At 40.2% G+C, this 12,956-nt stretch overlaps 1 protein-coding gene across 6 annotated transcripts in view; it reads right to left on the minus strand.

The window, feature by feature from the left end:
• Positions 1-1,998: 1,998 nt before the first annotated feature.
• The window catches only part of LOC143764847 (uncharacterized), a 33,160-nt gene continuing 22,202 nt past the window's right edge, over positions 1,999-12,956 (minus strand). For 5 of the 6 annotated variants that reach the window (XM_077250859.1, XM_077250858.1, XM_077250862.1 and 2 more), the window contains one exon: positions 2,002-4,895. In XM_077250859.1, the coding sequence (XP_077106974.1) occupies positions 3,301-4,895 (1,595 nt within the window). In that variant the 3' untranslated portion in view covers positions 2,002-3,300. Of the gene's footprint in view, positions 4,896-12,956 lie in introns of all 6 variants that reach the window. The other variant, XM_077250864.1, reaches the window with a different exon arrangement.

Here is a 12,956-nt window from a genome sequence, read left to right on the forward strand (position 1 = left end):
CTAGAGAGTTTTACAGACGTATGAGAGGCGCAAAAACAATGCATTGCACACGGACCAATGATTCTCTATGGGGCAGCTTCTATCTGCCGTATATTTTGCAGCCGTATTTTACGGGCTGAGAAAATCGCAACATGCTGCGTTTGTCAGCGTATTGCGCAAAAAAATCCACCAATGAATGTCTATGGGGGTGAGAAAAATACGGATTACACACGGAGCACCAGTGTGACCTGCAAGAAATACACATCGGTGTTCTATAGAAAAGCCGGTAATTCAGCGCGGTGTACAGTAAAATCACAGTGACAGGTTAGGATAGTGTCAGTGAGAGACACACACATATATAAAGAATTATATATTTATATTTAATACAGAGCTAGATAGCTTAAAAGCCGATAATTCAATTGCCGGCTTTTGCTATCTCCTTATCAAACCCGACAGGATGATACATGGTTTACATACATAGACTACTTTTTATTTTTTTGTATAAACGCCTTAAGATATCATCTATTGGGGACAAAAAAAATATACAATAGAAGTGACAACACAGAAAATTATCTTATGAAAACAGAAATTTTTTTATTAATTCATACAAAAACAGTAATATTTTTAAAATTCAGAAAATAGGTACTGGAAAAACCGAGGTTAATCTATATACTATCCATCCATTAATCTAAATAGCATCTATACAAATATGTCAATTTTCATCATCAATCCATCTGAAATACATTTCATGATTAAATAAAGCAAGGAAAGTGCTTTGTGCTAATAAAGTGCAGATATAGAGTGTAATGCTTATAACAGACGCTAGATGGCGATGTTACTCCATTATTCAAATTACTATGTCACAGAATGAGATTTATTATAAAATACTAAATACTTGAACAGATGCTATCGATTCTAATTTATTAAATATTTTCTCTATGGAAATTAGGATATGAGGTCACCATAATAATCATTTCAAAGAAAATCTGTTATATAGTGTATATCAGTATCTCATCCTAATATAATATTTATAAAGATACAATCAGAGATAACATAGGTAATAATCACAAAAGTATCTAAAGAGTTAAGGGGTATTATCGTAGAGATCCAGTTAATGCCGCTGGTGGGATATAGAAAAAGGTTTTCTATATCCCACCAGCGGCATTAACTGGATCTCTACGATAACTTGGTAAATTATACCCCTTAACTCTTTAGATACTTTTGTGATTATTACCTATGTTATCTCTGATTGTAATGTAAAAGGTATCAACCACTGAGGACTCTCAATTCTAAATATTCTGTGACATAGTAATTTGAATAATGGAGTAACATCGCCATCTAGCGTCTGTTATAAGCATTACACTCTATATCTGCACTTTATTAGCACAAAGCACTTTCCTTGCTTTATTTAATCATGAAATGTATTTCAGATGGATTGATGATGAAAATTGACATATTTGTATAGATGCTTTTTAGATTAAGGGATGGATAGTATATAGATTAACCTCGGTTTTTCCAGTACCTATTTTCTGAATTTTAAAAATATTACTGTTTTTGTATGAATTAATAAAAAAATTCTGTTTTCATAAGATAATTTTCTGTGTTGTCACTTCTATTGTATATTTTTTTTGTCCCCAATAGATGATATCTTAAGGGGTTTATACAAAAAAATTAAAAGTAGTCTATGTATTCTGGAAGTGTTGCCCATTTTTGGTGGGTTAAATAATTTATGTAGGGACTTTTGGTCTTGATGGTTTACATACAGTAAACGATTTCATATCCGTTATATTTTTACATATTCCTCACTAATAATGTTAGAAGTGTGTGTGTGCAAAATTTGGGGGCTCTAGGTGATAAAATAAAGGGTTAAATCACAGAAATAACTGGCATGGGCTCCCGCGCAATTTTTTCCACCAGAGTGGGAAAGCCAGTGACTGAGGGCTAGAGAGGGACCATGGTTATTGGCCCCCCCTGGCTAAAAACATCTGCCCACAGCCACCCCAGAAAAGGCACATCTGTAAGATGCGCCTATTCTAGCACTTAGCTTCTCTCTTCCCACTCCCGAGTAGTGGTGGGATATGGGGTAATAAGGTGTTAATGTCACCTTGCTAATGTAAGGTGACATTAAGCCTGGTTAATAATGGAGAGGTATCAATAAGACACCTATCCATTATTAATCCAATAGTAGTACAGGGTTAATAATACACACACACATTATGAATAAAGTATTTTAATGAAATAAATACACATGAGGTTTTAAAATCTTTACTGTACGCTTAATCCACCTGAAGACCCTCGTTCTGTAAAAAAAAAAAAAAAAAAATCAATATCCCATACCTGTCCGTCTTATAGTCATGTCCCACGCTGTAAATCCATCTGAAGGGGTTAAATAATTTTACAGCCAGGAGCCTGCTAATGCAGCTGTTGCTCCTGGTTGTAAAAATTGGGTAATTAATGGAATGCAGGGGAATGTACTGTAGCTTCGTAGACTTGCGGTGATGCGCCCCCTGGTGGCATAAACTCATGAACTGTAGCATGGGAATTTTTCTGAATATATTCCCACACTAGAGTTCATATGAGTTTATGCCACCAGGGGGCGCATCACTGCAAGTCTACGAAGCTGCATTCCATTCATTCCACAGTTTTTTAATGGCCTTTTTTTAATCCTTTCGAGGCTGAAGTTATCCCAGTTGCTTGTGCACCTTTTTCTACCACACTTTTTTCTTCCACTCAACTGTCCATTAATATGCTTGGATACAGCACTCTGAACAGCTAGCTTCTTTAGCAATGACCTTTTGTGGGTTACCCTCCATGTGGAATGTGTCAATGACTGCCTTCTGGACATTTGTCAAGTCAGCAGTCTTCCCCATGATTGTGGAGCATACTGAAACAGACTAAGGAACCTTTTGAATCACTGTTTTTTGTTAATTATTCTAATTTACTGTGATAATGACCTTTGCATTTTCATTGGCTGTAAAGCCATAATCAACATTAACATAAACACTTGAAATAGTTCACTCTATTTGTAATGACTCTATATAATGAGTTTCTCTTTTTGTATGGAAGAAATTAAATTTACTTTTTGATGATATTCTAATTTAGTGAGAAGCACTTGTAGTACTACCTTGCTTACATGTACCATTGAAACAGCCACTAAAAATTGTATTTAAAAATGGTCTTCTATACACAGTATGCAAATTAAAAGGTGGCATGTGTAGCATTGTTCAACACATATTTTCCCCAAAAATGTGCTAAAAAAGAATAAAAAAGAAATCCTGTTGGTAACGTTTCCAAGTCATTTCCTTGTACTACTACATGAGGTTAAACATTTGCTTCAGTTTGAACAGTAAAATGGCTCCGCTTTTTATGTTGAACAAGAGTGGATCTATGATTGTAGCATTTCCCACAATCTGAACATGAAAATGGCTTCTCCCCTGTATGGATTACATGATGTTTAACAAGATCAGACTTCTGGCTAAAACATTTTCCACAATCCAAACATGAAAATGGCCTTTCCCCTGTGTGACTTCTCATATGTGTAACAAGGGATGATTTGTGACTAAAACATTTCCCACATTCTGAACATGGATAAGGCCTCTCTCCTGTGTGAATTCTCTGATGTTTGACAACATCAGATTTATGTCCGAAACATTTCCCACATTCTTTACATGAAAATGGCTTCTCCCCTGTATGGATTACGTGATGTTTAATAAGATTGGACTTTTGATTAAAACATTTTCCACATTCTGAACAGGAAAATGGTTTCTCTCCTGTGTGAGTACTCTGGTGTATAGCAAGAACAGATCTCTGGGTGAAACATTTTCCACACTCAGAACAAGAATATGGCTTCTCTCCTGTGTGAGTTTTCTGATGTGTCACAAGGGATGATCTCTGAGTAAAACATTTCTGACATTCAGAACATGAGTATAGCTTCTCCCCTGTGTAAGTTCCTTTATGTGCAATGAGATTGTATATTGGTAGGAAATCCCTATTGTATTCTGGACTAGAAAATGAATCTCCCTTCCCATGCTTATTTTGATGCACAAGAAGATCTGATCTCTGTCGGAAAAATTTCCCACACTTATAACAAGAATATGGAGTCACCCCTGTGTGGGTTCTCTGATGTGTAACAAGGGTTGATCTCTGGGTAAAACATTTTCCACATTCTGAACATGAAAATGGCTTCTCCCCTGTATGGATTACCTGATGTTTAACAAGATCGGACTTCTGGCTGAAACATTTGCCACATTCAGTGCATGAAAAGGACTTGTCCCCTGTGTGAGTAATCTGATGTATGGCAAGGACTGACCTCTGGGTGAAACACTTCCCACATTCAGAACATGAATATGGCTTTTCCCCTGTGTGAGTCCTCTGATGCGTGATAAGGGATGACTTCCGACTAAAACATTTGCTACATTCAGAACATGAATATGGTTTCTCTCCTGTGTGAGTTCTTTGATGTGCAAGAAGATCATATTTCTGTAGAAAAGATCTTTCACACTCTGGACACGAATATGGCTTTTCTCTTCTGTGCCGCCTTTGATGTACATTGAGATCAGATTTCTGGCGAAAACATTTCCCACATTCTGAGCATGGAAATGGCCGCTCATCTCTATGAATTCTCTTGTGAATGGACAAAATAGATTTCTTTTTAAAATATTTCCCACATTCTGAACATGGAAATGTTTTATCTTCAATCTCGCCTGTACTTTGCTTAACAATCTCTGATTGCCGAGGTTCAGGTTCCTTGAGATTACTGAGATCAGTAGCTAGACTTTCGCTGTGAAGTTCTGCTGGTATATTTTTTGTAAGGAGTAATATGGAATGTTCTTCAGGATAGTCTTCTGTGATACGGTTATATTTTACATCATGGTCTGGAGATATAAGTTGACTTTCCATATTCTTGGGGTATTCTTCTGTTAGGAATAGAAACAATTTTGATTACAATTTTTGCATAAAACAATTACTTGAATATTTTAAGACATGCCAAGGAACATCATATAAAATACTGCCAATGAATTATGCACAGTCATAACATCTTGATCATTTTGCATTTAAAGGGTTTAATCCAAGATTTTATGTTATCCCCCAATCCATAGAATTTGGGAATAAGTTACTGATCGATGAGTGTGTTATCACCTTAAATAGATTTTTTAGGGAAGTCTGATGACCTATGATTCACAATTCTGGCATTTCAATTTTTTTTCTCTTTATGAAGCATACTCTTTACATGTCAATTTTATGTTTTGATAGACAGGAATTTTATAAACACAGCGATACCAAATAAGCTTTTATTTATTCTTTTTTATTCCTTTCTTTACTTTTAACAAGGTAAAATGTTTACTTTATTCTTTAGTTTCCTTAGGGAACTCAAACCTGTGATTTTTGTTTGATTGCTTTTACTATATACTGCCATAGTGATGTATAGTAGTTTTGGCTATTTTGCAAAAAAGTAAAATATCTTATTTCTTTTAATTATAGTCTCTGTCTCCTGGCGTTCAGCAATAAACTTATCACAGGAGATTACTGCAACCACCAATGTGTTGCTATAACACAATGCCATCAGAAAGAATTGGACGCAGCACAAAAGTTAGAAAACAAATACAATGGTAATAGTAATGAAAATAAAAGGCATAATATAAATCAGTCCTTGCCATACAACAGTCAAAAATTAACCCCTTTCCGACATTGGGCGTAATAGTACGCCCACGTTGGAAACCCTCCATTTGATGTAGGCTCCAGCGTTGACACATCTTTCCCGGCACATGTCAGCTGTTTTGAACAGCTGACACGTGCCTTTAAAGGGACTCTGTCACCTGAATTTGGAGGGAACAATCTTCAGCCATAGAGGCGGGGTTTTCGGGTGTTTGATTCACCCTTTCCTTACCCGCTGGCTGCATGCTGGCTGCAATATTGGATTGAAGTTCATTCTCTGTCCTCCGTAGTACACGCCTGCACAAGCCAATCTTGCCTTACGCAGGCGTGTACTATGGAGGACAGAGAATGAACTTCAATCCAATATTGCAGCCAGCATGCAGCCAGCGGGTAAGGAAAGGGTGAATTAAACACCCGAAAACCCCGCCCCTATGGCTGAAGATTGTTCCCTCCAAATTCAGGTGACAGAGTCCCTTTAACAGCCGCGGGTGGAATTGCAATCCACCTGCGGCTGTTAACCTGTTAAATGCCGCTGTCAATCTCTGACAGCGGCATTTAACTCGCACACCAGATATCCCGCCCATCGGTGACTCTGTCATGTGATCGCGGGTCACCGATGGGTTGGCATGACAACCAGAGGTCTCCAGCAGGCCTCTATGGTTGTCATAGCTGGCTTGCTAGGAGCGCTGCCCGATGGTCAGCGCTCATAGGAAGTGAGCATTTCTGCTACATACAGGCGACCTGATCGTCGCCTGTGTGTTACAGAGGCAATCGGGTTATTGCAGCTTCTAGTCTACCATGGAGACCATTGAAGCATGAAAAAAGTAAAAAAAAAAAAGTTCAACCCCCCCTTTTTCACCATTCAAAACAAAACAATAATAATAATAAAAAAAAATACATACACATATTTGGTATCGCCGCGTTCAGAATCGCCCAATCAAGCTATAAAAACAATTCATTCGATCGGTAAACGGCATAGCGAAATAAAAAGTCAAAACGCCTAAATTACGTTTTTTTTGTTGCCTTAACATTGCATTAAAATGCAATAACAGGTGATCAAAAGATCGTATCCACATCAAAATGGTATCATTAAAAACATCAACTCTGCACACACAAAGAAAAAAAAAAAACACTCCCCTAGCCACAAATCGTCAACGAAGCTGTGGGCGAAACGCGCGTATGGGCGCGTGTTGACACACATGGACAAGGAGAAGGGTAAGAGGACAGCATGAGACTAGCTCTCTTATATTGTTAGGATGACGGTCACTGGACTATAGGGTATATCCCTTCCTACTTTGTAATTATACCTACTACTGTGGTATATTAAGCACTGGCACTTTAAATTATAGATTCCCCTCTTTGTCCATGGTGCAACACTGGTTCTGGTGCACCCAGTTCTCAATATTCATATGACTCTGTGGTAATTATTGCCTATTTTTCTGGATTGTAATTATTTTTTGTTTTGTTTGTTTTTTCCGTATATTAATTAATAAACATATATACTTTTATACTTTCATGAGTTATATACTTCGTGTCTTTTGGTTCTGGGCTGATATTCATAGCCTGGGAAACTCCATGGGTATTAACGCCTTCCCAGGCTACAAACATCGGTCCGCCAGTCGCTGGCTTTCCCTCTCTGGCGCAGAAAATTGCGCAGGAGCCCACGCCATTTTTTTTTCCAATTTTTTATTAAAATTAAACAGATATTGCTTTTAAGGCTGAGGTCACACTTACGAGAAACTCGCACCTCAATACCTGGCACTGCCGCCAGCACTCGGACCGGAGATTTCAGCTGCATAGAAATACATGCATCCGCACACTCGGCTCCCAAGTGCTGGCAGCAGTGCCGGATACGGAGTTGTGAGACTCGTGCGAGTTTCTTGCAAGTGTGACCCCAGCCTAAAGCGTGTCTTTATTTAAGGCCAGGATCACACATGCGAGAAACTCGGACGAGTCTCGCTTCTTAAAACCCGGCACTGCTGCTGTCACTCGGGAAATAAATGCAGCCGCAAGCTCCGCTCCAGAGTGCCGGCCGCAGTGCCGAGTATTAAGATGCGAGACTCGTCCGAGTTTCTTGCATGTGTGATCCCGGCCTAACTCTTTATGTACCATTTTATTATGTTTATTACTAAACAACGGGGTTGGTATTTTCTACAGATATATCTATTATCTATCGATATATCTATCTAGCCATCTATAGATAATAGACAGAAATATCGATAGATAAGATAGATTAGATAGATAGATACGATAGATCTATCTATAGCTATATCTATCTATTATCTATCGTAGCTATTATCTATAGATCTATCGTATCTATAGCTATATCTACCCATTACCTATAGATCTATCAATCACCTATCTATAGATGTATCTGTGTGTGTAAACATTCTTCAATGGAGTATGTAAAAGAAGAAGAGGTTGGACAAGCAAATTACAATCACAATTCTTCAATTCTTTTTGTATAAATCTGCATGAAAAAAACCGCATGAAAAACGCAGATGTACGCAGCGTCCAACCCACAGAGTTTACTGACTGTGGGAACATATCCCAATATATCTGCAAACAGGAAATCACATTTTTTTTTCCTTCCCAGAAGCCAACTTTCAATTAGCTTTATTTAAAGTGACAAAATGCATGCAATGAAAAAAACGCATGAAAAACACATGTAAAAAATGCATCAAAAACGCAGGTGACCTGCCAGTGACCGGAGATGCAGATTTAGTGCAGATTTTACCTGTGCCAAATCTTGAGCCATGCCTGACCATGGAAACATACCCTTGGGGTATGTTTCCACGTTCAGGAAATGCTGCGTGTTTGATGCTGCGTAGAGCCACAGCATCAAACACGCAGCGTCCAGAGTGGAGGGGATTTCAGGAAATCCTGTCACCACTATGCGGTAAAACACGCAGGCGGCAGACCCGCGTAAAAGGACATGCAGCGCGTCTTTTCAGAACGTAGCATGTCTGTTTACAATGCGGCGACGCTCCGTCGCCATGCCGTAAATTTATCATAGACTATCATTAGATGCGGTAAAACGGCATCTAATGATTAGTCACATGCGTAGAAACTGCATAACCGCAGCTTACTAGGCATGTCTGCTGGCTCACCTGTCCCGCCACCGGAAGTCCCTCGTCCACTGCAGTTCTCGCGATAACTTATGTTATCGCGAGAACTGCCGTGCACGTGACCAGGAGTTATCTCCGGTCACTAGTCTGGTTCTCACAAACAGCTGATCAGCTGATTGTGAGAAAGCTGTAGTGTAGGTGATCGCTGGAGAGTTATCTCCGGCGATCATCTACAGGTTCTGCTACATCTGGATGTCAGGCATCCAGATGTAGCAGAGCCGGACTCGTCTAGACTGTGTGCACATACACCATACGGCATACAACAGAAAACATACCACATACGACGGACAACGTGCGACGGACAACGTGCGACAGACAACGTGCGACAGACAACGTGCGACAGACAACATGCGACAGACAACGTGCGACAGACAACGTGCGAAATACCACATGCAACATACTGTACATACATACAGAACATGCAACATTCATAACATACATACAGTACGTACACGCATACATACATATAGACATACAGTACATTAAACATAGAGTACATACTCACCATCACCTTGTCACATTGATCCCGAAGCCATTGTCACCTGTAACAAATAATAAACAAACAATATACTCCCTGATCCGCAGATATCCAATTAAAACGAGTGTCCCACGACGATCTCCCGTGGAGAGCAGCCACATCAGCTGATGTGACCGCTCTCCAGGGGCTCCAGGAATACAATGGTGGAAGGTATCCTTCCACAATGTATTCCGCACAATGTAATCCTCCGCCCCTGTGAGAAAATAGTCCGTAGTCTCACTTGTGGCACTGCTGTATGGGAAAATTCCCACACAGCTTTGCCATAAAGTGAGCCTCTGAACTAAGGTAACCTCAATGATACACTGCAGGAGCCATTGTCTCCTGTCAGCGTGTCACTGGAGGGCCTATAGAGCGGTCACATCACCCGATGTCACTGTTCTATAGGGAAGATCGTCGTGGGACATTCATTATTAATTGGACTACGGCGGAAAGTAAGTATACGGTTGGTTTATTATTTTTACTGTTTTTGCAGGCTTTCAAGTATGGTAAGTATGGTTAAATTAAGAATAATAAAATACTTTTTTCTGGCTGTGTCTTTATTTATTTTTTTTACACTTTTATTACAATAGGATTAGTAATGGATAGACGTCTTATTGACGCCTCTCCATTATTAACCGGGCTTAATGTCACCTTATATTAGCAAGGTGACATTAACCCCTTATTACCCCATATCCCACTGCTACAGGGGAGTGGGAAGAGTGGGGCTAAGTGCCGGAATTGGCGCATTTTACAGATGTGCCATTTCTGGTGCGGCTGGGGGCTGGTATTTGTAGCCGGGGTGGGGGGGAAGCAATATCCATGGCCCCTCTCTAGGCTATGAATATCAGCCCGCAGCTGTCTGCGCAGCCTTTCTGGCTATAAAATATAGGGGGACCCAATGTCATTTTTTGAGGGGTCAGTAAAAGCTACGCAGACAGCTGCGGGCTGATATTCATAGCCTGGGAAGTTCCATGGGTATTAACCCCTTCCCAGGCTACAAACATCAGTCCCCCAGGCTTTCCCTCTCTGGCGCAAAAAATTGTGCGGGAGCCCACGTCAATTTTATATTTTTTTTTTTATTAAACATATTGCGTTTAAGGCCGGCGTCAATACCCGGCACTGACGTGGGCACTCAGGACAGGAGCGTTCAGCTGCATAGAAATACATGCAGCCGCATGCTCCCGAGTGCCGGTGGCAGTGTCGGGTATTGAAGCGAGAGACTTGTGAGTTTCTCGTGAGTGTGACCCCGGTCTAACGTAGATTTTGTGTGTGTGTCATTATTTAAGGCCGGGATCACACATGCGAGAAACTCGGACGAGTCTCGCATCTTAATACCCGACACTGGCACCGGAACTCGGGAGCGGAGCGTGCAGCTGCATAGAAATACATGCAGCTGCACGTTCCGCTCCCGAGTGCCGGAGGCAGTGCCGGGTATTAAGATGCGAGACTCGTCCGAGTTTCTCGCTTGTGTGATCCATCTATCATATCTATCCATCGTATCCATCTATCGTATCTATCAATCATCTGTTTATCTATTATCCCTCTATCGTATCTATCTATTGTATCCATCTATCTATCGATATATCTATATATAGATAGATATATTTATAGTTAGAAATATCGATAGATAAGATAGATGGATACAATAGATAGATAGATAGATATAGATGGATACAATAGATAGATACGATTAGATATCTTCCCTGATGAAGGAGTCAGCGACTCTGAAACGCGTAGGATTAGTTGGTCCTGTGTGCTATTTGTAGCTCCGTAGCTTTGTAGCTGGTCACGTGTACACATCACGTGACTGTGACGTCACACAAGGTCCTGCACCTTGTCGGCTTCAGCTCTATACACGCGGCCGCCACTGCCTGTGCACGGCAGTTACCAAGCTTTGGGGGAGTACGCTAGTCACCGGCTGGGACAGCGTCTCCTATACTACTATTTGCTCTGCAACACATTGGATATTTTTGGAACAGATTCAGAGAAGGCTTCAGACACCAACCTTTCAGCACATGAGTGAAGGACCTTTCCGCATGCCAGCACTGGACACAGATCTCCTTCTCTTTGATATTAAGGTAAATACATCTTGTTAATCCTGGTCCTGTATGAGGAACCTAGTTTATGACATTCCCCAGTATTTTAACTATTTATGGCTTAGGTGCATTTAGCGCAAATATCACATATAGTTTTCTACGATTTGATATCTATCGTATCTATTATCTATCTATCAATATATCTATATTTATCTAAATATTTATAGATAGATATAGATAGATAGATACCATAGATAAATACGATAGATAGATCCATAGATAGATATGATAGACAGATACGATAGATATGATACATATCTATCTATTGTATCCATCTAACGTATCTATCTGTGTGTGTATATTCTTCAATGGAGTATGTAAATGAAGAGGTTGGACAAGAAATGACATCACAATTTTTTTTTGTATATCTTTATTGAGCTTACAAAACACACAAATCCGCATGAAAAAAAAGCATGAAAAACGCATCAAAAAATGCGTCAAAAACGCATGAAAAATGCAGGTGACCTGCCAGTGACCTCAGGTGCAGATTTGGTGCAGATTTGACCAGCGTCAAATCCTGAACGTGGAAACATACCCTTAAGGGGATAATAAAGTGAAAAGTAAAGAAAAATTTTCTTAAAGTGAAAAAAATATATAAAAGTTCAAATCACCCCCCTTTTCTACAGATTCCTCATAAAGAAAGGTTAAAAATAAAGTAAAATTAAAAAAAAAGTGGTAACGTGTGCAGAAAATATGAAAATATAAAATTAACCCAATCTGTAAACACTATAAAGAGTTTAATAACATAATTAAAAAAAAAAAATAAATAAATTATATTATATATATATTCTTGCGAGAAATACGTGCGAGTCTCGCATGTTAAAACCAAGCTCTGGCGCCGCCACTCCAGAGCGGAGTGTGCAGCTCCATGTATTGCTATGCAGCCGCACGCTACACTCCGGAGTGCAGGCGCCAGAGCTTGGTTTTAACATGCTAGACACGCACGTATTTATCGCAAGTGAAAAGCAGCCCTTAAGGTACCTTCACACTAAACGACTTTGCAGCGATAACGATAGCGATCCGTGACGTTCCAGCGTCCTGGATAGCGATATCGTTGTGTTTGACACGCAGCAGCGATCTGGATCCTGCTGTGATATCGCTGGTCGTTGCTGAAAGTCCAGAACTTTATTTGGTCGTCAGATCGGCGTGTATCATAGTGTTTGACAGCAAAAGCAACGATGCCAGCGATGTTTTACAGTGGTAACCAGGGTAAATATCGGGTTACTAAGCGCAGGGCCGCGCTTAGTAACCCGATGTTTACCCTGGTTACCATTGTAAATGTAAAAAAAACAAACAGTACATACTCACCTTCTGCTGTCTCTCACACGTCCCTCGCCGTCTGCTTCCCGCACTGACTGTGAGCGCCGGCCGTAAAGTGAAAGCAGAGCACAGCAGTGACGTCACCGCTGTGGTGTGCCTTACGGCTGGCACTCTTTTTTACATTTACAATGGTAACCAGGGTAAACATCGGGTTACTAAGCGCGGCCCTGCGCTTAGTAACCCGATGTTTACCCTGGTTACCCGGGGACCTCGGCATCGTTGGTCGCTGGAGAGCTGTCTGTGTGACAGCTCTCCAGCGAC

Source organism: Ranitomeya variabilis, chromosome 4, assembly GCF_051348905.1.
Source record: "Ranitomeya variabilis isolate aRanVar5 chromosome 4, aRanVar5.hap1, whole genome shotgun sequence".
NCBI lineage: Eukaryota > Metazoa > Chordata > Amphibia > Anura > Dendrobatidae > Ranitomeya > Ranitomeya variabilis.